The sequence below is a fragment of the Equus przewalskii genome, chromosome 15 (genome assembly GCF_037783145.1).
Source record: "Equus przewalskii isolate Varuska chromosome 15, EquPr2, whole genome shotgun sequence".
Lineage (NCBI taxonomy): Eukaryota > Metazoa > Chordata > Mammalia > Perissodactyla > Equidae > Equus > Equus przewalskii.
Genome location: NC_091845.1, coordinates 48,277,552 through 48,304,248, shown reverse-complemented (window position 1 = coordinate 48,304,248; position 26,697 = coordinate 48,277,552). Strand labels below are relative to the sequence as shown.

The 26,697-nt window shown below is 50.0% G+C and overlaps 1 protein-coding gene and 1 long non-coding RNA gene across 5 annotated transcripts in view; one reads left to right on the top strand and one right to left on the bottom strand.

Annotated features, from left to right (window-relative positions):
- Positions 1–26,697, bottom strand: part of SCN5A (sodium voltage-gated channel alpha subunit 5) — a 99,475-nt gene that overhangs the window by 15,582 nt on the left and 57,196 nt on the right. For 2 of the 4 annotated variants that reach the window (XM_070577231.1, XM_070577230.1), the window contains exons 15-21: positions 20,788–20,961; positions 19,327–19,683; positions 14,734–15,174; positions 13,103–13,267; positions 10,196–10,316; positions 9,253–9,407; positions 2,197–2,370 (exon numbers count right to left, since the gene is read on the bottom strand). In XM_070577231.1, coding sequence (XP_070433332.1) covers positions 2,197–2,370; positions 9,253–9,407; positions 10,196–10,316; positions 13,103–13,267; positions 14,734–15,174; positions 19,327–19,683; positions 20,788–20,961 — 1,587 coding nt within the window. The remainder of the gene's footprint in view (positions 1–2,196; positions 2,371–9,252; positions 9,408–10,195; positions 10,317–13,102; positions 13,268–14,733; positions 15,175–19,326; positions 19,684–20,787; positions 20,962–26,697) is intronic. The other 2 variants (XM_070577232.1, XM_070577233.1) reach the window with 2 other exon arrangements.
- LOC139076181 (uncharacterized) lies at positions 10,195–12,667 on the top strand. The gene is made up of 2 exons (XR_011527507.1): positions 10,195–11,873; positions 11,981–12,667. It is a non-coding gene; the product is annotated as an uncharacterized lncRNA (long non-coding RNA).

Sequence of the window (26,697 nt, the reverse complement as noted above, 5' to 3'; positions counted from 1 at the left end):
AGCAGGCCCACCCTGGCCAGTCTATTTAAAGTCGTAATGGATACCTTCCCTTCCCCTGAGTCTGGGCCCTCCTAATCCCTTCCCTTCTCCAATTCCTGTTGCTCCACAGTTCACATCACCTTCTGACTTAATAGAAGACTAGCTTATGACGATCTGACCGTTCGCAGTCGCCTTCCTCCGTGCAGGCAGGGGCTTTGTCTATTTTGCTCCCCAACACCCCCGGCACCGACAGCAGCGCTTGCACACAGTAGATGCTCAATAGTATTTATTGAAAAAGTGCCTGAATGGATCCTGGAAACACCCTTCTCCAGTCCGGAGGCCTGGAGTCCACCTTTCCCACCAAGTGTAGGGTGGAGGGGGGGGGAGCGTGGCCAGCATCAGGAAAGCTGGATTCCAGCACCTACTTCCTTCTGCTTGACCCTGGGCAAGACCCTTCCCTACTGTGGGCCTCAGTTTCCCTCTCCACAGCCTCGTTCTCTGAGATTGGGACTGGGTAGGACGCACTGACCATCTCCTTTGCCCAGCCTCAGCTCTGAGTTCCGCAAGGTGGCAGGTGGTGGGGTGTTGGTGGGCTTCCCCCGAAATCTTTGCAAACTCCCTCTGGCCTGCCTGGGGGAGTCCCTCCGCAGGCCCAACTTCCAAAGAAGCTGCAGGAACAGCTGGGTGAGGGGGCATTGGGGCGGAGATGCCAGGATCCCAGGCCTCCCTGCAGTCCCTCAGCAGGGAGGCCTCAGGGGGCCCTCCTTCATCTCAGGGAGACTGGAGGGCTCCAGGCTGTCAGGGCATCTAGAGCTCCCTCCCTCCCTCCCTGCCACCCAGCACCCCTCCCCCCAGCATTAGCATCCTCTCAGCCATTTGGAGTGATAGAAGGAAGCCTGGACTGGAGACCCAATGATCTGGATCTGTGTCTCCATGCCCACTCTAGCCCAAGGAGCCTCTCCTGCCACAGCCACTGATGGTTGACCTCCCACCCAGGCCTAGACCCTGGCCGGGGCTCCTGGGGGCTGAGCTCCTCCCTTTGGCCTCTGAGTGGGGTGTCGGGACTGAGCACAGGCCTGAGCCTGTTATATAACCACAGGAAGGACAGCCCCTGCTGGTGGGCAGAGCCTGATGCCAAGCCTAGAAGCCATGGGCGCCTTCTGGAAAGCTCTTCCCAGTCTGCAGATCCTGACCCACATTCTGTTCTACAGGACCCACCACAACCTGATGGTGAGCCCTCACCTGAGCCTTTGCCCTCGCTGTGCTCCCTCTGCCCTCCGTGAGTGCGCACCTGAGGCTGCTCCCCATCTGGAGTCTCACTTCTTCCCTCTCTGGCTGCTCTCCCACTTGACCGTGTTCAGGAACCCCGCTGGACCCTACACTCACCCTGCTTTGGCACCCAGCAGTGTCCTGGGGTCCAGGAAGCTGTGGGGCAGGGCCCTCCCACTCCATCTGCCAACTGGTAAAGAGAGGACATGCCAGCCTCCTCCCCAGGCCCTCCCCGGACACACCCCGGGCAGGCAAGCCTTGCCAGCTACCTGGTTGTCCAGGGCAGCAATCCAGAACCCCTCAGCCAGTGTTCATGGCTTTCCTCCTTCCCTCCATCCCCTGGCTCATCCTCCCTAAGTGATATCTTCCACCTGAGCCAGGAGGCTCTCCCCTGCCCGCCCAGCATCCCCTCACCAACCCTGTCCCCTCTGGCCTCGGGCTGTACAGACAGCCCCCTCCTGGGTGTGGGCATGGAAGCTCTTAACTGGCCATCTGTCTAGTGGGCCTGGCAGACACTTCACAGCACGCCGTGGTGAGTGCTGCAGCACAGGCTTGTCTGCTCCCCGCTCTTCTGGCCACCCCGAGACGGTGAGCACCCACTCCTGCCCCGGCTCACACGCCTGCCTGGACTGCTCTTCACTGTCCCCCATGGTGGGTCTAGTCTCCCCCAGAAGCCTGGGGGCTCCTGAGGCAGGGCCCAGGTGACCCCTGCTCCTCCATCTCCCCAAATTGGGGTCTTGATGGCAGGGCCCAGGCCTCTCCTCTGTGATCCCAGACTCCAGGCTCCTGTCCTTCTGCCTGCCCCACGACACAGTTGAGCGCCTCCACTCCAGCCTGCTGACTCCTGCCGCCCCGTCATTCTGTCCTTCTGTCCTTCTGCCTCAGCTCCCTCTCGCACTGGCAACGGGTCTCCCCGCTCCTCTCTTCCCTTCAGGGCCCCCCACTCACATCCACGATGAGGAAATCGAGCCAGCACCAGGCGTTGGTGAAGTACTTCTTAAAGCCGTAGGCCACCCACTTGAGCAGCATCTCGAGCACGAAGACGTAAGTGAACATCTTGTCGGCATACTCGAGCAGGACTTTGATGGTCTTCCTCTCCTCCAGGTAGATGTCCTCAAAGGCCTGCAGACCAGGTCGGACAAGGCGGACATGACACCCTGACCACTGCCAACCCCACCCTGCACCAGCTTCATGTCTAACAGTAAGTGCCACCCAGGAGGGTGGGGAGCAGAGGCGAGACGGGTAGTGGAGGGGGTCCCTCCACGGTCAGCACTGGACCACCTCAGCCTGCTCTCCAAGGAGCGTGTGCACATGTGGGCCGTGAACACATCTTACGCGGGATGTGGACAACAAGGCAGAATGCCAGTGAGACTGGATCCTCCTTCACATAAAGAGCAAGTCTCAGCTCTGGGTTAGAGCATCTTTAAGACCTTTCTAAAACTTGCTCATCTCCCGCTTTAACAAGGAGTGAGGTCGCGCAAGCTCGGCTTGTAGCCTGCTGCTAGGAACAATACAAAACATTTTTTTGTTTTCTCTCCACTTCGTTTTTACTCTATTTACTTTATACAGTTACCTACTTTTCATGGGAAACTATATTCGCTTGCCATTATAAGAATCATTAAAAGTTTCCCTTTACGACAAATTTATTTAAACAAACAAAAAACCAATGAGAGCTGATCTAAAGCTAAATTTTAAATAAACGATGGTATAGGCAGTCTGTAGACAGGAAGTTCAGGAAACACAGGACTAAATAAAGTCAAACCTCCTGCATGCTCAGAATCTAGGGGTGGACGTTTCTAAAATGCCAGTTGTCTTTCTCCAGCTCGTTGTTCCTGCCTCAACCCAAATTCCTGAGCCTACAGAGAAACTGATGGCTGCCAGCTGCCCTCTGCCACCCCAGTCTTCTGATCTGTACCTGCTTCTCCTGAGTTACTTCTCCCTGTCAGAGCGTGCTCTGAGGCTCCCAGTCTAGGCAACTGAACACGTCACAGAGGGCCCTGGGGGGCTGCCTCCACCTGTCGCTCTGGGCCTCCCTCTCTGACTGCAGGGCCTCTGTGAGCTGCAGGGGTCCAGGCGGCCCTCGCTGTACGCACTGCTGAGGCAGACATATGCTAATCTGGTCAGTGTAGACGGGACAACAGGATAATTCAGGTCCCCAATGGACTTTGGGAGTTATTCAAGCTAAAAAGTAGGTGTGTTTTTTCTGATTATAAAAATGTGTGTTTCTTATTAAAAAAATTAAATAATATAGAAATTATAAAAAAGAGAATAAGGGGCTCCTCCAATTTCCTGACACTAGAGTAGCCACTGCTAACATTTAGATGCATATTCTTTCAACACTCATGTGTGTGTGTGAGCACAAATTTTATAACATATACTAAATATTTTGCTTTGAAATTTCTTTTTCCACTAAACAATCTTTTGTGAACATTTTTTCTACTCAATGATGTGACTACACACAATGTCATTCTTTTTAAAGGCTACATAGTATTTCATTATTTGCATATACTACTGTTTATTTAGCCCAATAATCCGATTAATGAACATTTCTGGTTGTTTCCAATTTATCCCTCGTAGTAACAACATTGCAATGAATAATGTGTCTGATTATCTGTTGAAGACAAATTTCTAGAACTGAGAGGCCAGGTCAAAGGTATGCTTTTGGTACAGATTGGGAACAGGACCTCCAGAAGGGGACACCAACTGACATTCCCCCAACAGTGCACGAAGGTGGCTCTTTCCCCACCACTCTACCCACACCGGTGGGTGTTTCTCCTTTGTCACTTTTCCCAGCCTAATGAACAAAAATTGTTTGTTTACATTTTTATGTATTTTATGACTAGCAATGCTGACTTGGATACTTGTGGCATTCCTTTTGTGACTTGCCTGTTCACCTCCTTTGCCTATATTTTTACTTGAGTGTCTGGTTTATTTGGGGACATTAACTCTTTATTTGATACACTTTATCCTAGCCGCATGCCTTTAAATCCTGTTTACCATACTGAAGTTCTACACTTCATTTTCATTTATTGTTTTTCATATATTCATTATACGAATTCATTGTATTTCATTTATTTATTATATCATTTACTATAATGTCATTATATAGTTTATTATGATTTTCATTTAGTAAAACATTTGGCATCATGTTAAGAAAGTCTTTGCCTATTCCAAAGCTAGAAAAAAATGACCCTTCTTTTCTTTTCACTTTCTGGTTTCATTGTTTTATGTTACAATTTAAAAAATCTAAATATATTTTGGTAAAGAACAAATGTCACCTTGACTTTTTTTTTTTTTGGTGAGGAAGATTGTCCCTGAGCTAACATCTGTGCTCATCTTCCTCTCCTTTGTATGTGGGACACTGCCACAGCATGGCTTGATGAGTGGTGTGTACGTAGGTCCGCACCCAGGATCCGAACCTGCAGACCTCAGGCCTCCGAAGCAGAGCACCCAATCTTAACCACTACACCACCAGGCCAGCCCCTTGACTATTTTTTTCAGAGTAACTTGTTAATTGTCCCAACACTTTATTAAAGAATCCACTTCAAATCCACAATTTGAAGTCAACATTATCATATACCATATTTCCATATTTACTTAAATCTATTTCAGACCTCTCTATGTGGTTCCACTGTTCTCTCTCTCTTTCTGAATTAGTATCATATGAATTTTCCTGGCCATGTTTAATAATATTCAAGATAATCTTTAGCAATGCTTTTCAAGTTCCCTCAAAAACGGAAATTTACTGTTATTGCATGGAATATATTAACTATTTTGGGAACTAATCGTGTTCCTACCTAAGATCAAAGTATCTTTATTGTATGTTTACCTATTTGTCTTCTTTTACATTCCTGAGCAAAGTTTTTAGTCTTCATGTACCTTTCACACATTTCATGTTATATTTATTCTCAGTTATTTTATGTTCACAATGCCTGGCATGTAAGGAATATTCAAGAAATGTTACCTGTGACTAAACGGCTTCTGTTAGTATAAAACAAGAAGAAGAGCAACGATTACCTGTACATTTATTATATAACTGGCCATGTCACATTTTTAATAGGTTTTAAAATTTTTCTAGGCAATCATTATCTACAAGTAATGATATATTTCTATTATTTTTTAACTCTTGTTTTACACTTGGGTATACTGACTTCAATTCTTCTATTTTCCAATTTTCATACTGTATGTTTAATTTTCTTGATTAACTGCACTGGCTAGTACTTCCAAATTATTATTAAATAATGAACAATAGCTAAAAAGTAGTTAAATCATCCTTTTTCTTATTCCTGACTTTAATAAAAATGTTTCAAGTGTTTTACTACTAATGATGAGGATGGAAGTTAATTTGAGAGTAAGTTTTTCACTAAATTAAGGAAATGGATTTATTTCTATTCTTAACAAAGTTTTAAAAATTAAGCATTCATTGAGATAATTGTATGGTTTTTCATCTTTGTCCTATTCATATAAATAGACTTCCTAATATGGCACCATTCCGACTTTTTAGAATATACTCAGCTATGACTTATTTCATGTTTTAAATATATTGCTGGATCCTATTAAGATTTTTGCATCACTGTTCATAAGTATGGAGTATGAAAACTGGTCCATGGTTTTCCTTTTGGTATATTTAAGGTTTCAAAAATCAGCATTATTTAGCTTTCAAAAAAAGAATCTGTACACTTTCCACCTTTTTTCATACACTAGAATATTTTAAATAGGATTGGAATTATCTTCTTCCTTGAGAACATGAAAGAATCCACTCTTGGAGATGTGAGAAATTAGATTAGTTAGTGGCTTATCTATTTGATTGTTTTAATTTTTCAAGGAATCAGCTTTGGAATTTTATCAGTTTCACTATTTATTTCCTAATTTATTAATGTTTTTATTTTATTAATTACTTCCTTTGCTTTCCTGAAGATTTTGTTGTTATATTTCTAATTTCTTGAGTGAATTTCTTAATTACTTTACATTCTTTCTATTTAATAATAAAAGTATTTAAGTCTATGAATTTTACTCTTATCACAGTTTTGGCCGCATCCCACATGCAATCTTCTCAATATTGTTATTTTCTAGTTTTTTCCCCCTAGTCACAGTTTTTTCTCTACTTCTATTTTTCATCTCTTATTTTTCTAGGTTTCAGGTGGATAGAACTGATTGAATCATAATCTTTGACTTATGACACACTGTCATCTTTGGTCCATGAATAGACCATTTTATTTACTTGCTTACTTATTAATATAATAAACACCCATGAACCTATTACAAACTACTTTCTGTTTGATTTAAGGTTTAAGAATGACTTTTATATTTCTAAAGGTTTGTTTTTAATTTTCCTATTTTTGCTAGATCTAGCAGTTTCCTTATCTGTAAAATAGGCTTAATAATAATACCTATCTCATAGGGTAACTGTGAGAATTAAATGAATTAATGTTTGTAAGATATTTAAACATGGTCTGGCACATAGCAAGTGCTATTAAAGTGTTAGCTATTATTTTTATTATTATTAACTTAGATAAAATTTATTAATTCTATGTATGTTTTAGATTTTTCATTGTCTTGTTCTTTCTATTTGATTTGCCAAGAAATAATGTAAGTGTGGTAAAATCTCCCTGTACTATTACACGGTTGCCACTTTTTAATGTTTTTTCCCCCAATGGTTCTTGCTTTATATAAGTGCTATGCAATCCCAAGCCAATATGCTCATAATAGTTATATTTTTATTATAGGTTCGACCCTCTTTGTATTATCTGAAGCATTTTACCTTGAATTTAATGTTGTTTAATATTAACAGACAAAAACACTATGATTTTTGTTGCCATTGTTTGCATTTGTCTGGTATATCTTATTATTTCACCTTTTTTTTGAGGAGGAGGATTAGCCCTGAGCTAACAGCTGCGGCCAATCCTCCTCTTTTTGCTGAGGAAGACTGTACCTGTCTCCCTCTACTTTATATGTGGGATGCCTGCCACAGCATGGTTTGACAAGTGGTGCGCAGATCTGCACCCGGGATCTGAACTGGTGAACCTTGAGCTGCTGAAGCAGAAAGTGAACTTAACCACTGTGCCATTGGGCTGGCCCCTTATTATTTTACTTTTAATATTTCTGAGTCACACTGTTTCAGAGAGCACATGGCTGAGGTGTTTTTTTTTTAATCTATTGAGTCCTTTTCTTTTAAAAGATGAATTTTATCCAATTACATTTATTATTAAGACACCTGTTTGATCTTGCCTCTGCCATATTGTTTTTTGTTTCCTGATTTAATGTTTCCTTGTTGCTTCTTTTTTTCTCCTATCTTTTGCGGTAAGATCTCTGTTTTCTTTAAAAACTTTCCCTTCAGCAATTTGGAAGAGATATATAATCTGCTTTCTGTTAAACAAGTTTATAACTTTAAATAACACACTCAGACTTCTTTTTCTCAATATATCATTGACATGGTTTTTTTTTTTTTTTTTAACAGTGCTTGGCTGTCTATCCTGATTAGATTCACCACTTGCTTGCCAAAACTCCTCCTCACTTATGCCAGGCTGAGCTTTTCCTCTGCAGCCCAGACTAAATGGCTCTGGCTGCCCTTGTTTGTGGCTGTTTAAAAACAAAACTCGTTAACATATTGTCAAATCATCCTTCTCTGAAGCCTACGGAGATTTGGCTCTAGCTGCCGATGGTAAAACAGCATGCAGCCTGCAAATCATGGCTCCGGGCCCACTCTGGAATAGGGGTGAGGCAGCACAGGGTGGGTGGGAGGCCCAGAGCTTTAGAAGTGACGGCCACAGTGCCTCCCCATGGCCTGCCCCTACAGGAGGCAGCACAGACTGGAGGCACATAGCCTCGGATCAAAATGGCCCTCTCCCACTCTGTAGTCCAAAGCATTCCCTATTACTTGCTTATCCATGGCGTTCTCACCTCCCCAGAAATATCAGGTGCTTACTTCTCCTGGGCCAGAAAAGTTTGTTTATTCTGCCTTCTTGATCACCCCTCTCCTGCTCACTAGCACCTTCCAGAACCCTCTCCAGGGTTATTCCATCTCTTCTGAGAAGGGCTCTGAGAGGTCACAGAAGGGTGCTTGGGAGCCAGATAGGGATCCCTAGAGGGGCTCACTGCTCCTCCTGGCCTCAACAAACCTCCCTGTTCTCCACAGTGCAGCTCCATCTGCTTCCTCCAGAGAGTCTTCCTGGTTGCTCCAGTTCCCCCTGATCTCCCAAAATCCTGAGTCATCTCCGTTCTTGCTCAACTCTCTTGAGCTGATCTCTGACTATCTCAAACCTGCTGAACCTGGCGTTCCCAACTAGACTGGGAGCTCAAGGCCAGTCTGGGGTCTCCTCCTCCTATTGCTTCCCTGTGGCTCACAGGACTAGATACAAGAAGAGCTTAGAAACGACCTATTGAACAAAGGGAGGGTCAAGACAAAGGACTCTGGAATTCAACTGTCTGGGTTCAAAGGCCACATCTGCTGCTTGTGAGTGGTGGGGCCTTGGGTAAGTTACTTAATATTTCTACAAAGGGTTGTTGTGGGGATTAAATGTGATAATGCATGAACTACATAGCTTGGCCTCTAGCTCTAGAAGACATGGGATAAGTGGAGCTACCACTGTAGTATCAGCCAGCATTGTCAATTGCATTGAAACGGTCTGATGGAGCGCCTGAGGCTGTGTGCAGGTGGGTGTGTCACCAGAGCTCAGGCATGGGAGGTTGTTGACCTGCAGCCTATGCCAGCTGTGCACTGTGATCTGGGGTAAATCATTTTCCTTTCGTGGAACAAGGGAGCCTGGACAGATGACCTCTGTGAGCCCTTCCCTGCCTCCCTATTTGACCTTATCTGACCTCCCTACCTGCTGTGGGTGTTGAGAGTTTGTGAGCTGATCCCTGATCTGGGGCCCTGGGGAGTGCATTTTCAGCAGAGGCTCTGCCCCAGTCTCTGGCCTGGCTTTCCAGCTGGAGACCTCCTTTCCCCACTCTCCCCGGCTCCTCCATCCCTCCCTGCCCAACCCTGCATCCCCAGGAGGGTACCAGTGCTCCACTGCTGAGCAGGATCATGAAGATGATGAATGTCTCAAACCAGCTGTGCTCCACAATGCGGTAGCAGGTCTTGCGCAGCTGCCACCAGACCTTCCCTGGGCCCTGCGTGGTGTCCACAGTGCAGCAGGGACAGCGTCGGACACAGCCTATGAGGGATGGTGAGGGGTCAGGCCCAGATCAGGGCCTGTGAATGCCCATGTCTGATGGTTGAAGGAATGACTAAGAGGAAGAGGTTACAATGATGGGATAATGAACAGGGCAACATGGTGGGCGGGGCCATGGCAGGGGTGGGGGCGAGGAAGACTGTGGGTGCTGTGCACTTGGGCCCACACTCAGCAGGGACTCTGTGGAGAGGCTGGATGGACTAGGCACCCAGTGAGTGGGTGAGGGGCCTGGCAGGTCTGAGCAGGGGCAAGGCTGGGGTTGTGATGGGCTCCAGTTTGTCCTCTGCTCATCTGGGAAACCCTCCCCACCCCAGAGAAACCTTCCAACTGTCTTCTGAATATACCACCAATTCATAAAAGCTACAGATGCCAATCACCAACATGGCCACATGCTACACCCACGAGTATTTACAGAGGGCCTACTATATGCCAGGCACTATGCCAGGGCCTGGGTGAACAGGGGTGACTAGGATGCAGTCCCTGCTGCTGTGGGGGCACAGAGTTCTGTTACCACCCCACAAATGCAGAATCATGAGTCCTCAGTGCAGCTGACCCATAGCTGTCCAATCCAGCACACTGTGGGCAGACTCGCCATGATTCATGTCACGGGCAGATGGAGGAGCTCCCAGGGTGATGAGGAATTGGGGAGGGAGGGCAGGCATTGTGGTCAGGGTAGGGTGCAATATGGCTGTGTGCCCCATGGACCTGCTGGTCCTCCTGCCCCTCTGGGCAGGGCTGAGGCTGGGGCAAAGGGCCATCCAGGGCAGTACCTTCGGTGAAGCAGTCCTCCGGATCCTTGACGTCCTCACCGAGGTCAGGGATCTGCTCCATAAGGTCAGCAGTGTTGGTCATGTCTGCTGTGCTCCCTTCAGAGTAACTGTCCTCTTGGGTCTGTGTGAAGGGGTGTGGGGACAGGGTGGGCAAGGGTGTGAGTCTGGGCCATGTAGCCTCCAGCCTCGAGCCCAGAGGCTTGGGAGCACACCCTGGGAATCTGAGCTTGGGGTGGGTGGGTGGGAACTGCCGTGGAGCCCACAGAGGGCCAGTCAGGGCCGAATTGAGGCTGGACCTCAGGGCTCCTGGGTCTGTGGTTCTGATCTGCTGGAGTCTACAGCAGGGGTGCAGGGGGTGTGATGGGGTTCTGGGAAAACAATGGGGATGGGGACTACATCCAGGAGGAAATAAAACAGACACAGGGCAGCACCATGGACACACACTGGGACATAGACACATACGGTAGCTTGGCACATGCAGAGGAAACAGGCATGCCACACCCAGAACAGTCTGAACCAGATTCACAGGCACACATAAGTGCAAGGTCAGACATGCAGAGAACAGGCCAGCGACCCAGCCTACACTTCTCGCTCAGTTCATACGGCTGCTGCTGTGATGCGCAGAGCCGGGAGTAAGAGCAAGAAGGTGCCGGAAACTTCCCTGCCTGGCCATGCAGGGTTCTGCTACCCTGATGTCACATAACCTGATTATAAAGAGGCATGCGCGTGTGGCGTGCCCTTGTGAGTGTCTGTGTGTGTCACGTGTGGGGCTAGTATCGAGGGTGCTGTAGTGACCACAGCTGGTGCTCTGCCCAGTTCCCCTGTAATAGGCCAGGGCACCTGTTTCCAGCCACTGTGAACACTGGCTGCTTAGCCAGCCCCTTCTCCAGAAAATCATCTTCAGACAGGCAGCCACCATCCTGGAAATGGCTTGGAGGTTACAATCCAAGCCAGGGATGACTGACACCCAGTGATGCACTGAAACGGGAACATAAAAGGCCAGCCCCTGCCTTGGGTGGGGACAACGCCATGGTCAGTTCATGCTCCAGAGCTCCCCACGGGACCAGGCTGTGGCTAGAACGTGGCTGCCACGTCTGCAGGACCTTCTTCCTCTGCCTCATCCCACTTCTTTCACTCCTTATCGCTTTCCCAGGAGAGCCCTCCCTCAATACAGCAGTGGCACAGGAAGCCTGTCTCCAGCTCTGCCTCTAGAAACCCACCTGAAGACAGGTGTGGCAGGGGGTTCTCCGAAGGAAGGGAAGCCTTTGTGGGATTCAGGTCACACCTAAACCCCTCAGCTCAGCTGGCCCCCTTCCCACCGCGCGGGCTCAGGCTCCATTTAGAGACGGCTGGTTTGAATTCTTAGGCATGCCTCTGCTCCTAAACTTGCCTTCTTTTCTTTTCCTTCCATGATTTGCTCCATCGGTATCTCAAGTCTTCTTTAACTTTGAGGTTTGCGATGGGGAAGGCTGGATCCCAGTGGGAAAGCAGAGAGGGCCCCTCCGGGCCCGGTGGAGCCATGGCCGAGGGGTGAAGCTCTGCCTTTCAGGGTCCCCAGTGGCCTTGAGGGTCCCTCCCTTCTCCTCCTGGCTTTGCCGTGAGGCACTGAGCTGGGAAAGGCACAAGCTGGAGGAGGTCTTCACGCTGCTTTTCTTACCAGACACTGGAGCTGCCTAAGGTATGCGGGGCCATCCTGCGGGAGGACCCGTTCTCAGGATCCCACTGCAGGAGAGATGAAGGCTCCTTCTCCTAGGAAAGGCTCACCCACCTTGCTCTCCCTTCTAGGTCCCGCCGTGAACTGATTTGAATGGAGGAAGGAGTTTCAACATTCCAGCAGGGGAGCCCCTTCTCCCTGTGACTTCCTGCCCCTCCTGTGTCTTCCTGTTCCCATGTGCCTTCACGTGTCAGACGCTCCAGGGGGAGAAAGGTGATCTGCGCAGTCAGGACGATGATTCCACTGGGCCCTGCTCCAAAGCTGGCCGTGATCACAAAGCCTTCCATGAACCCATCCCACGAAAGGGAGAAGGCAAAAGAGAAATGTTCCTTTGGAGCAAGTCACCACGGCTGGACTGAGGGCCGAGGTCAGGCTGCAGGACAATGGCACCCCGGCACCATCTCTGAACACGTGACCTCCACCTTCCACGGTGCCTGGTGTGAGCCGGTGTAGGGGTGTGGGCTGGAGGTGTAGTCAGCAGTGCTCTCATCCGTTAGGTTGGGTGTTGCAAACTCAAACGCTTATGGGGGCCAGGCAGGTAATGAATGGAATGAAGTCAGGCAGGTGGGGTCTGTTGCAACTGGACAGCTCAGCCGGCGTCAAGGGGGCGGTCACCACCTGGCTCCAGTAGGGTGGCTTCTCTAACTTCTTTTCAAGAGAAGCCAGAATGCAGACTTTTTGTATAAAATCTCCTGGGTTTTAAAGGTTGGTAGCTAATTCAAATTAAAAGCCTTTTGTTGCTGGAACAAAACCCTACAGTAGGCCCCCTGTTCACTACCTCTGCTTTAGTCCAGGTAAGAAGCAGCTGGAGGCCAATGTGCCAAGAACTTGTTCTTAGAGCTCCCCCAAGTCACCCGGGATGGGGTGATCTACAGGACAAACGTGTGCCAAACAGGACTGAAGCACAGGAACCGAGTGAGGAGGGGTGAACACACGGAGATGTCAGGTTAGTCCTGCAGCAGGGCCCTGGGCTGGCTGATTCCAGAATCTCCCCGTGCTCTGGGCCCCAGGCATCCCTCTCCTGTCAGGCCAGGGCTGCCCATGCTCCCCTCTGCAGACGGGCCTCCCCACTGCCCGTGACAGCAGCTGTGACTCCCAGCAGCAAACGCAGGCGTGTGGCCGGGACCTCTCCTGGCCTGGCTCCAGCCCAAGCGGCAGTGCCTACTGGCTTCAGGGATGAAGGTGTGCGTTACCTCACTGCACCCTGGGGCCGGGGGCTCCGCTTGCCGCTGCTGCCGCCTTTCTGCCGGAGCAGCACTGGCCTCATAGGCCTCGGAGGAGGTGGTCTCTGACACCTGGCTCCAGGCCCTGGGCTCCGGGAGGGCCTCTTGGCCGCCAGACACAGGATGGGATTCCTGCTGAAGAGACCCCCCTGCCCATGAGCTACCTGGCCAGAGCGTTTCCAGAGCCTTGGCTCTGCTTTGGGCCCTGCCCATGCACTGCAGCCTTGTCTCCCGCCCTCTTCACGGGGCCTCATCTCACCGAAGACCCCTCCCTCGGGGGCCCTGAGTGGGTGGATGGGAGGCTCCTGGTAGGTCCAGGCAAAGGCCCTGTAGCCAGACAAAGCACCTGACCAGCCTGCCATATATCTCCCCCTCTTCCTACTCCATGGAAAGGTGCAGCTGGGTTGCAATGCCCACCTCCCAGTGCTGGCAACTCCACTTAGGAAGGACATGCTGACTTCCCCCATGAGTTCCCATGGCACCCCCCCAGCTTGCACACACACACACACACACACACACACACACACACACACGCGCACAGGTCCCAGGAAGCCAGAGCCACCAGGCTCAAGGGAAGAAAAGGAGAAGAAAAAGGAGGGGCAGCTGGAATCCCACTCCTGTGCTGGGCATGTCCTGAGATAACTGGAAGCCACGGTCCTGGCAATGCCAACACTCCCCTCCCCCAACACACACTGCCACTGTCCCACAGCCTGACTAAAAGGGCCGAAGCTGGCCTCTAGGACCATAGCGAAGCAGAAGGATGTGGAACCAAGCCTGGAGCCTCAGATCAAATTCCATGCATGGGGAGCAGCTGCTCTTCATAGCCAGACCCACTCGGTGCTGCCCAGAGGAGGTGGCCAGGATGGGCCCAGCTAAACGGAGAGAACCAGTCCTCATTGTTTGACCTAAAGACCTAAGGAGAAGCCATTCGAGCCTGGCTCAGGCCATGGGGAACGGAGGGAGCAGGGATGGGAGTGTGGGGGTGGGGGGCAAAATCTCTTTTGTCCAGACTCTGGTTCTAAGTGTTAAAAATAACAGGTTGGGAGATAAGATAGTGCTGTCTCTGACACCTGCCACCACCTTAGGAGAGCTTATTTTTAAATCTCAGAATCAGCCTGGGCCTGGGAGGAAGGGAAGTCCCCCTGGCAGTCAGGAGGTCAGGGGACTGCACTCCTCCCTCACCAAGACAGCCCACCTTGGTAGTCCTGGAGGGGGACAACGGTCCGAATGGAGACTGGGGACCAGGGGTCCTGGGTCTGTCCTAGATGCACAAGGAACTCCTAGCAAGTCTCTCTTTCTGTGCCTCAGTTTCCCTTTCTGTACAAATAGCTGCCCATGACCAGCCAGGGGATGAATGATGGACAACAGCCCCTCCCAAGATGCCCTCCTGGGCTGGGTTCAGGAGAAACGGTTGAGAGCTCGTCTCAGCACCCTTCTTAGGCTGGCTGTTGGGGGACGGCCTGTCATTGGCCTCCACCCCACCCCTGCTGTGGTAGTTTGTCAGGAGCAGCTGCTCTGAGTGAGGCCAGGTCCCCTGGACAGCAGAACCCTGGGCCTCGGACAAGGAGATGCTGCATACACGTGAAGGGTAAGGGGCTCACCTGCTTGCTGGACTCTTCCTCTGTGCCCAGGCTATTCTCCTCTTCCTCCTCTTGGTCATCCGTGTCTGATTCAGCCATGGCAATGGGCACACACACAGGCTCCGGATCCCCAGGGGTGCCCTGGCCTGGCCGATTGCCTTCCTCAAACCGTGTCTCCTTGCGGGCTGGAGGTGCCTTCTCTGTCTCTGGAGGCTGTGGCGAGCCGGAGGTGGCAATGCAGCTGGGCAGCTGGTCACGGGTGGCAAGGGCTGCAGGCTTCTGAGGCCGCTGCTGCAGGAGTCCACAGCAGAAGTCCCAGGTGGTCCGCTTGACAAAGCGCAGGCCCCGCTGGATGCGCGCCAAGGCCAGCTGGAGGTTGTTCATCTCCCCGTCCTCGTCAGGGGCTGTGAGGTTGTCTGCACTGAAGGAGCTGAGCAGCAAAGCCAGGAAGAGGTTCAGGACCTGTGGAGGTAACAGATCAGGCTCACCAAGGCAGGCACCATGCCATGGGCACTCAGCCTTGGGTCCATGATGGGGAAACTGAGGCCCAGGGACCTTAAGGACTGCCAAAGGCAAACAACTCTAGGTTGAACTCTGGGCCCTGGCCCCTCATCCTAACTCTCCACTCTGTTGAATATAGAGAGTTTGGCTATAAAAGGAAAGACAGATTCTTATCCCTCCTCCCAAGGGCTCAGACACAGTCTGAGTTGAGGGTGGTCAGACCCAGGTCTCTTGTGTCTTGGCCCATGTTCAATGAGAGAACAGTGGGTTCATCCAGTGAGCAAGCCTACAGATGGGGCCTGCTGCCTTGGGAGTAACGGGGGGCAGTGGGGAAAGGATGAGCACAGGGCCTCTCCCTGGGAAGTGGGGTCCAATCTGCGATCACCAGGCACAAGACAGGATGCCACCTAGAAGCAACCCAGAGCTCTTGGGGCTTTCCTGGAAAGGGCCTTCTGTGTCTGTTGGTGAAGGAGGGGTAGTGATGGGCCTCTGAGCTCCCCACTAAAGCTGGCTCACCACTCGAAAATCTGGGGCTCCTGCTGTGGAGCACACTCGATCTGTGTCCCCATATCTGACTATGCTTTCCAGGTGAGTGACATGGGGGACTGAGCAGAGAAGGGGGCAATGGCAGGAAAAGAGGCCAGGTGGCATTTGAGACTAACTGCAGGGTCAGGCCACGGAGAGGTGGCTGCATCGGGGTTGGGGGGGCAGTGCTTGTATGGGTGCTGTGTACAGGACTAGACAACTGGGATGGGGTGGAGGGACCTGGGCCTGGAACCAGGGCTGGCCCATTAGGCTCCAGGGAGTCAGGAGAGGGGCTGAGGTTTCAGAGGTACCAGAAGGCACAGTACTTTCCATAAGTTATTCATCAGGAGTTAGGGACTTGGGACCTCATAAGTGGGGGTTGCATAATCCTTCTGTCTTTGGATGGTTCTGGGCTACCACTTGTTAAGCCATCGCGTGAGTGTGAAGTTTTAGCTTTTGTTAAAAAAGAGGACTTTAGCTGAGTGGCAAGGGGCTGGGCTTGGGTCCACTTCCCAGGCTCACGGAGCAAAATGAAGATGGCCATGCATTCATGCTCACATGGGTCAGCCAGATGCATGAGCATCACCAGGCCGACAGGACAGAGACACACCTCCCTACCCTCGGTTTGGTGTCTCCTCCCAGCCACCCCGGGAAGGTAGTTTGGTTGAATGGGGGCCCCTATGGCAGGGTGGTGTGTGAAAGTGGGTGCACCGTTCTCACTGGAAACCAACTCTGAGCCCCTGTTCTGTCTTCTCACAAGCCCCCAAGACATGCTTGTCAGAAAGCTGGGAACAAGAATTATGATGAAAGCAGTGGGTAAGGTTAGAGTGCCAGGCCTCAGAAACATGCCTTTGATTTAGAAAGCAATGCACATTCACGCAGGCAGCATGGAAAGGTTAAGAAGTAGGAGCTCCCACACTATCTCTATGGAGAGAGGGTCACTGTGACACCTGGCAGCATTTTTTATGTCGTCACTGGGGGGTGAGGCACGTGATGTGATTCAGAGCTGCTGTCTACATTGACCTCTGGCCTGGCCCCTGGCCTCTGTCTACACTGCCCCAGGCCTGGCATGCCTCTGTTCCTGGTTGCCCAGCCTGGGTCCTCCCAACAGCCCTCAGCACGCCTAACCCCACATCCCCTGACCTCCAGGCGTCTGGGGCCCAGGCTAGGGGCAGGGCAGGGGGGCGCCTGGGCAGCCCTGTCCACCCACACAGGACCTAGGGCCTCCCTTGTCGCTGGCTTCAGAAGATCGGCTTCTTCCAGTGCTTTCCCCGTCAATCATACTGCTGCTCCCCAGCCCCTGCCTGATCATCACTTCCCATTTCAATGGCAATCTTGCTTCCACCCACGCCCGGCAGCGGCCCAATTCCTGAGGCCGCCAGGGAGGGGGCTGCGTGGGCTGCGTTAGCTTCCCTCCTCCAGCAGCCTCTAATCTTCTCATCCCCAGGCAGATCTGCTCGGAAATCACAGGGCTGCGTGTGTGAGCGCAGCTCAGCCTGGCCCTGGGCTGAGAGCTTGGTGTACTCACATCCTCCTTGGAACACAGAGTCTGGCGGCTCCCGGGCTGGGCCAGGGGCTGAGGGAGGCTCCACCCCAAGGGGCAGCCAGTTTGAGGGATGGAAGGGGGGCTGTGGGGGCAGCCAAAGAGCTGGGTTCTATTGGCACTGTGCACTGATCCCTTGCTTCCTCTCTGGGCTCCACCTGTGAGGCCCGAGGGAGACTGACCCCAACCTAGCCTGGTTAAGGCACACGGAAGGAGAAAGCAGGCAGGGTTGAGGAAGGGATCTGGCATCCGCGGCCCACAGTACTGGCGCCACCTAAAATCCCTCTATGAGCTGATGTGAGCCTTGCTGCCTACTCCAGCAGGAGCCAGACCATGCAGGTGCCATATCTGAGCATGTGTGGGCTACCTGTGTACCCAGGAAGACGGCTCCACGGTGGACACTGACTTCTTCCTGGACCACTGACTTGCCTCAGCCTTGCCCCTTTCCAAGGCCCCTTCTCTGGCATTTAGATTTTGATCTCTCTCAATTCCAGAATTCCCTACATTGTAAAGACACAAGGCAAGATGCACCTTCCCTAGGACAGAGAGGTGGCCCTGGGAGCAAAGGCCTGGGCCCCTCATGACAGAACAGCAGGGACTTCCACCACAGCTACCCAGGGTGACATACAAGGCTCTCCCGGGCCCTGCCTCACCTGTACCACCACCTGCCTGCACCTGTGCTCTGCTCACCTTGCTCCTTCCCTCTCTAGCATCACCTGTCAATCAGGTCAGCTCCAAACCCTCCTCCATGAAGCCTTCCTTGATTTCCACAGTTGGAAGGGATCAGCACCCCTGGGCTTGCCCTTAATGGCTCTGATCATTCTGACCAGCTTAAGAGTTGTTCCATGCCTGTTTGAACTGTCCACCTCTCTGCTCTCTCAAGTTGGTGAGCAATGTCAGGGCCACATTCACCTCTGTATCCCCAACAACATCTGGCACAACAATTTGCATACAATAGGGGCTCAGCAAATGTCTGTTAAGCTGAACTGGAAAACCGTGCGATAAATCATTGAAGTGAATGTCTAATAAAATAATGGGTAGATGAGTAAATAAATAAATCATTGAATATAAAAATGAGTAAATAATGAATAAACAGGTAAATAAGTGGGTGAATGAATAAATGAGCAAATGAAGAGTGATGTGAATGAATGGAGGGGTCAATGAGTAAGGGAGTAGATAGGTGGATGGATGAGTAGATGAATGGGACTGGTAAATGAGTGACTGGATGAGTGGGCTGATATATGGATGTGGGGGTGGATGAATGAGTGGAGGGATAGTTGAATGACTGGAAAAATGGGTAATGGATAAATGGATAGATGGATGGGTGGGCAAGTGAATGGATGGGTACACAGATGGATGGGCAAATGGATGAATGAATAGGGGTGTGTGTGTGTGTGTGTGTGTATGAATGAACGGGGGATGATGGATGGGTGGCTGGCGGACAGATGAATGGATAGGTGATAAAGCGATGGATTGGAAAGTGAACAGGTAGATAGGGGTTGATGAATGGATGAATGGGTGAATGAGTAGATAAATGGATAGGAGGATTGGTAACTGAGTAGAAAGACTGATGGAGATGGACAGATGATGGATGGGTGAGTTGCTGGGTGAGTGATTGATGATGGATAGATGGCTGGATAGGTAGATGTATGGATGAATAGAGGGATGGAAGAATGAATGGGTAAGTGAACAGATGGATTGATGATAAGTGCATAGATGAATGGGTAAGTGGGTGCACAGGTGGGTGAATGGGTTAGTAGATAGATGGAAGGATGGGTAAATGAGTAGACGGATGGATAGATGGGTAAATAGATGGATGGAAGGATGGGTAAATGAGTAGATGGACGGATAGATTGGTAAACAGATGGATAGGTGAGAGACTGATAGGTAGACAGATGGTTTGATAGATAGATGGCTGAGTGAATGAACAGATGGATGGAAGGAAGCGTAAGCTAACAGACAGACAGACGATTGGATGGGTGGGTAGATGGGTGGATGAATGGATGGGTAGGTGAGTGTGTATGTGAGGCCACTGGCCAACTTACCACAAGGTTACCAATGACCATAACAAGTAAGAAGACCAGCAGGCACAGCGACTGCCCAGACACCTCCATGCAGTCCCACATAGTCTCGATCCACTCGCCACAGAGGATGCGGAAGATGATGAGAAAGGCATGGAAGAAGTCCATCATGTGCCAGCGGGGCAGCAGGCCTGAGTCACTGATGCGGTACCTGAGCTCCGAGTAGTTTTTGCCAAAGAGCTGCATGCCCACCACGGCAAAGATGAACACGATGATGGCCAGCACCAGTGTCAGGTTTCCCAGCGCCCCCACTGAGTTCCCGATGATCTTGATGAGTGTGTTCAGGGTGGGCCATGATTTGGCCAGCTTGAAGACACGCAGCTGTGGAGGCAGGAATCCTTGTGAGGGGCTCTGGCTCCTGCTGCCTATGGACACCCTCACCCCGTAGCTCCTGCCTGAAAACCCGGGGGCCCTAGGAGGTCACTGACACCTGTTCCTCCAAGAGGAACTATTTCTCTCCACAGCCTGAGGGCAGCTTCCTTGGGCTCTCCTCTGGGAGTGAGGACAACAGCTCCAGCATCCTCTCCCCAACTCAGCTCTTCTCTTTGTCCCCACACTAGCCTCCTATCCACCTTGGTCTCACTTCTAGGAACTTCCCCATAGAATCCCCCAACATGGAATGTTCTTTCTCTTTCAGATTCATCTTCATCAGACATCCTTCCGGGCTGGCTCAAACCATCTCTGACTTGTCCAGTCACCTCCTTATTTCTCTCCTCTCAGTTATCATAGAGAAAGGGAGCCAGCATTTACTGAACACCTACTCTGCCTTCCTAGATCCCAGTGAAGCCACCAACAGAGCTCGGCCCTTCTCCAGGAAGCCTTCCCTGGCCTACCTCCAGCCCCTTCTCTGGACCTCCCGGGCATTTTGAAATGCCTTAAAGCATGGGCCACGGACCGGAGCTTTGGCATCACCTGAGACCTACTGAATCAGCATCTGCAGTTTAACAAGATCCCCAGGAGATCTGTGTGTGCATTAAAGTTTCCAAAATGCTGATTCCAAAACCAGCAGGCAGAGCCCCAGATGGGCTGTCAGTAGACCTGGCTCCACCTGTTACTTGCCATGTGGCTTTGGGGAATTGTTTCGCCTCTCTGAGTCTTTGTCTCCTCATCTGTGAAATGGTGATGTGATAACACCAGCCCCACTCCAGGGATCCTGAGAGGACTGGAGGAGTCATGGTGAACCATAAAGGGCTTGGCCACCCCAACTGCTCTTCTGGAGGGATTTCTCTTTGTCTTGCCCACCTCTGAGCCTCCACATCACCAGCCGTGGGCCTGGCACCCAGGGGTACCTAGCAAACAGCAGTTGGGTGAAGGCACGACGGATCAAAGTTGGGGTGACTAAGTGGTGATCTCAGAGAGGGTGTGCTCAGTGCCCTGGCCCACCCCCCACACCCTGCCGCCCCTGCGGTGGGCCCAGCCGGGTACCAGGCGGAAGGAACGCAGCACCGACAGGTTGCCCATGCGGGACAGGCCCAGCTCCATGAGGCTGAGGATGACGATGATGCTGTCGAAGATGTTCCAGCCCTGCTGGAAATAGTAGTAGGGGTCGAGAGCAATGATCTTGAAGGTCATCTCTGCTGTGAAGATCCCTGTGAAGACCTGAGGAGGGAGTGGGAATCAGGGGTTCCTGACATTTGAGCTGGAAAGACCCGCTGGCCAGGAGGGGCACCCTGCCTCCTGACTCTTGCTCTAGCAGGGGCCCCCTCCTGGGCTGACAGCTTTGACTGTACCCAGGCTCCCAGTGGGTGCTTGCTGGGCCATGGCCCAGTCCCTTGGGGATACCTCTGACCTGATGTCCCCAGTCCTCTCTACTGCTCACCAAGCATGACCCGCCGGCCTGGCCCTCAGAAACAACTGGGCCCATCGCAGGCTCTGCAGAGACTCACAGTCTAGGAGCCACCCGGGGTCAGGGGAGGCTGAGGTGGGAGGTGACACAACCCAGCCCCAGACTCCTTCAAGCCCATGTCACCACAGGAAGTGCCCTCGCTCCACATGTGCCAAATACACGCATTTCCACCAACACCCATGGCTCTCACGGCTCAGGGCCTTTGCCCACGCTGTTTGGCTCCCTCCTTGTCCACATGCTGAACTCTTCTCCCATTGTTTCTTGAGGGCCTAACCAGTGCCAAGAGCTGGGCTTGGCATGTGTTGTTTCTTTTAATATGTCCAACAACCTGATGAGGAAAGTGTCATTAATCCCATTTCACAGGTAAGGAAACTGAGGCACTGAGAGGTTAAGTAACCTGCCCTGGGTGAAGTAGCCAGTAAGTGTGAGAACCAGGAGATGAACTCACTGCTGTCCTTCAAGATTTAGAGCAATGACCTCTCCCTTCCGGAAACATTCCTGAGGTAGGCAGAGGCTGGGCTTCACCTGGTTCACTGACTTGAGTCCTAAGCTGCCCAGCCTGGGCCAACAGAGCCGTGGGCCAGAAGCCCGTTGTCTGGCAGGCCAGGAAGCTGTGACCACGGTTGACTGCTCCGGGTTGTGCCACTGCTGTGACGGGAGCATGGTTCTGAGAGGAGGGGATACCCGGGGAAGGGTTGGCTGGGGGAGGCTGGGGGCTATATACAAGGCCTTCTTGGAGCTGGGGGCTTATCCTGAGGGCAGTGAGGAGGCCCTGAGGTCTTCTGCAGGGGAGGGCTGAGGTCAGAGCGCCAGGTTACCCCTGGGGCAGTGCTTGGGCTGCAGTGGCTGTTGGGGAGGTGGAGGTGAGAAACAGCGGCCTGCCTGAGATGCAGCACGGCTGAGATATCTCGCCAGGGTCAGCAGTCAGGAGGGGAGGGCACCCACCCTGAGAGGACCCTGTGAGGAAAGGAGAGGAGGAAAGGCCTCTGCCTCTGTTGGTGGCCACAGCACCAGCCCTTCCCCACTCTGCTCAGATGAGGCCCCGTGGGGGTGGGCTGGGTGCAGGGGATTGCTGTTGGCCCTGGGGGCAGGGTAAGGAGGGGTGGCACGTGGATGGCACCTCTGCAGTGCCATCCCAGGCACCAACCATCAGCCTGGCCCTCAGGACTTCAGTGGTCCCTCTAGTGATTGTGCCCAGAAGGAGCTGTTCCTCTATCATCTGGGGTCTTGGGGAAGGGTGAAGCCCCCGAAATTCTCCAGTCTCAGCTCAAATTCCTGGGCTGCCTTCACATGTGGAGAGGCATCCTCGGGTTCTGCCCTTTTCTCCAGCACCCAAGCCTGTTGCCGGGTTACGTACCCATGACTTTCGCACCCTCTGACCCTATCTCCTACTACTCTTCCAGCCCTGCTTGCCTCCTTGCTGTTCCTGCCTCAGGGCCTTTGCACCTGCTGCTCCCTTTTCCTGGATCATCCCCATTCCCTGATCCACAGGACTCACTCCCTCCAGGTCTCTGCTTAAAAGCCACCTAGTCGATGAAGAAGCTTCTTGACACCTAAACTCCTGGCCCCTCCCACCAAACTCCTTATCCCTCTTCTTTGCTTTACTTTTCTTTCCCTCATATACCACCATCTGACATACTATATACGTAGCTATATGTGAGATACTATATGTACTGTGCCTTGTGTGCCCTGCTAGGAGCGGGTCCACCAATATTTGTTGAATAAACGTACAAATGGTTGGGCCTTTGACCTTCAGTGCCTGGTGTCCTGCAGCACCCAGTTCCACTTCCCCATCCTCTGGGAGGCCTTCCTGATGCAGACAGAGCCCTCATGTGGCTGCACTCCCTGCACCGGGCTTCCCCGAGAGCCCCGAGGGGTGGGGCCTGGGTCGCCCTTTCCTTTGACCCCAGCCTCTGGTCTCCCCTGGCCCCTGCCCGAGCAGGCCAGGGTGGGCGTGTTCTTAAGGCCTGTTTGACAGACCCACGAGTGCCAGCACTCATTTCTGGAGAAAGGAGCTCAGGAAAGATCCCCGGCCTCACTTTGCCCGGGATCGCAGGCGGTGCTGGAAGTCTGGGAGAAAAGACAGCACAGGCTCTTGGGGCCTTTGGGGAAGTGATGAGCAAAAGAACCGACAGCCTCACCTGGAAGCTCTTTAGAAATGCAGACAGAATCTCAAAGACCCCAGACCCGCTGAATTAGAATCTGGTTTTTGACTAGATTCCCCAGGCGATCTTAAGTTTGAGGAGTGCGATTTTTGAGCACTGGTTCTCAAACTTGGTGCACTTTGGAATCACTTAAGGAGCTTTAAAAATACTGATGCCTGGGTCCCACTCCTAGAGATTCGGTTAAATTGGACTGAAGTGCCCAAGCATCGAGATTTTTAAAAACGTTCCCAGGTGATTCTAACATGCAGCTAAGCTTGAGAACCACCGCTGTAGAAGTCTGTGAATTTTGGTGCGACTTCTCCTTGCATCTCTGGCTTTTTACCGCCATCTGATCAAAGCTGGATGGTTTAAGATGTGCAGAGAACGGCAGCCAGACCTGGTTTCCAAAGTAGCGTCTGCCACGGTGTGATCTTGGGCCAGTTTCCTCATCTCTCCGACCTTAAGTGTCTCCATCCATAAAATGGGGATAATAATAACTCCATAGGAGGTTTCTAAGAATCAGAGCTAACGGATGTCAAGTGGACGCTCAGTGTGAGAGGGCGATTATTGCTATCATCAGCAGCATTTATTACGAATGCTGACAGCGGCCGAGAGCTCCAGGCCCGGGCAGGGGCTGCCTTCAGATATAAACAACATTGTACATTTTACACACTCACTTGGATCTAGCACACAGAGGCCATGAACATGCAGAAACACGTCCCAGGAGGTCCACTGAGCCATCAGGGCAATGGTGGCTTCTCGGAAGTGGGGGGACTTTTGGGAAACCCCAAACTCTCCTGACCTTGGCATTTGTCTTTAATGGAATCATACTGTTTATACTGTAAGCTTGCTTTTAAAACATAATACCAGTGAACATCCTTCCATGCCAATCGAACATGATCTACAGCATCATTTTCTTTCTTTTTTTTTAAATAGTCGTGGGATATTCTATTGGACAGATGTGCCATAAGGTTACATTTGCCTATGATGGGAATTCTTTTGTCTCTTAAAAACATTGCCATAGTAAATATCCTTTCACATACATGTTTTAAAATAATCTGCCCCATTCTTTTCTTCGGATAAATATCTGGAAATGGAAATGGATAGTCATTGAGCATTTTTACAGATTCTGATATACACTGCTAAACGATCCTTAGATAGGTTTTAACCAAGTGCACGAGCTCCTGTGAGTAACTGTCTCCCCACAACCATGCTCAGATTGGGTACTCGCGTCCCATTAACCTTTCCAATCCAACAAGACAAAGGCCATAGCTTACTGTTGTTTTATTGGACATTTCTTTGATTTTTGTATTTCTTCTTCTGTGAAATTGCCTGTTCATATCTTTTGCTTATTTTTTTATTAGAGTGTTTGCCTTTTTCTGCATGTTGTTTATAAATACACTTTATACATTAAGGCTATTATCCCTTTATCTACATATTGCAATGATTTTCCTGGTTTGTCATTGTATTTTTAAAAATTATTAAATATTTTAAGCATGTAGAATAGTATAGAATAATATAATGAGTGCCTTTGTACCCACCACCAAACTCTGCCAAATATTAACATTTTGCCATATTTGTTTCAAACCTTGTTTTATTTTTCCTTACAAAATAATGGCAATGACGTAAAGAGCATTTACCATATGCCAGGCACTGTTCTACTATTTTACATACATTAAATCATTTAATCCTCACAAGAATCCTAGGAGATACGTATAGTTGTCATCCTCAGTTACAGACAAACTGAGATACAGGCAGGTTAAGCCACTGGCCCACATGATGGAGCCTGACGTTAAACCTAAGCTGCTGGCTTCCACCACGAAGTCTTAACCACCATGTGTTGTCACAGGTAAAACTGAAGCCGCATGGTACTACATTCACTCCAAGGTATTCACTGTCCTGAATTTGATGCTTATCGTTCCCACGCACATTTTTACAATTTTAATGTATATTAACAATATATAGTATTTTTGCATTGTTTAAGGTTTATATAAATGCACCATGCTGTATGTATTCTTTTTTGCAAGTTCCTTTTATCTTAACTTCAAGTTTTTGAGATTCACCCATTTTGATGTGGTTGTATTTATGCTAATTGTGCACAGCAGTTCATTGTATGAATGCACCACAATTTATTTATGCATTTCTTTAATGTGTGGACGGACAGTTACATTGATTCCAATTTTCCCTATGACTAACAGTGCTGCAAAGAACTTTCTTGTACGTGTCTCCTTGTACAGGCATGTGGGACCTTCTCAAGAATATATATCTCTGAAATTGTTGTTATAGGGTAAACACATCTGTGATTTACCAGATAACTGTACAATTGCTCCCCAAAATGGTCATACCAAATCCACACTTGCTACAAAGTGTGAGTTCCCACTGTTTCACATCCATGCCAACACAGAGAGGTTTATTTTTGATTCTCTTACAGGTGAGAAAGAATATCCCAGTGTTGCTTTAATTTGCATTGCTCTGTTTCTTTTCATTTGTTTATAACCATCTGAATTTCCTCTTCTGTGATTTTCCTGTCATTTCCTTTGTCCGTTGTTGTGGTCATGTTTTTGCCACGGGGTTGTCCTTCTTTCCCTGATTGATGTGTCAGCACTCAATATATATTCTGGATTCCAATACTTCTCATAACATCGATTTCCAGTTTGTTGTAGTGATTTACTTTGCTCATCATATCCTCTGTTATACAGATATTACAAATTTTAACATAGGCAAATTGATCAATCTTTTCTTTCATGGTATAAACTTTTTGTATTGTTGAAGAAAGCCTTCCCAACCCCAAGGTCTTAGATATTTTTTCCTATTTTGATTCTAAAAGATTTAAAATTTTGCTTTATCCAATTTAGGTATTAAACCCAGCTCTCCTGCAATGAATTAGTGAGTATGGTGTGGGGAGGGGTCTAAATTTATTTTCTTCTGTAAACACATAGCCATTCTTTCCAGTATTGTTTATTGAATAGTCTACGCTTTTCTGCTGATTTGTAACGCCATCTCTGCTTTTTAACAAGACTCTGCATGTGCATTTCCTATTTCTGAGTTCTCAATTCTGTAGTACTGGTCCATTTTGCTATCTTTGCACCAATACTATGTTTTAAATTACTACAGCTTTGTAATATATCTTAATACATGGTAGGGTAAGTTCCCCATTTTAGTACTTAATTTATCTTGACAGATTCTGCTTTTCCATATGAAGTTGAGGATTACTGTGTCAAGTCCCAAGGGAAAAAAATGTGTTGAGATTCTGATTAGAATTACATTCAATTTAAGGTAATTAAAGTTAATTTGGGAAGAACTGATATTTCTACAATATTGGGACTTTCATCCATGAACCTGGCA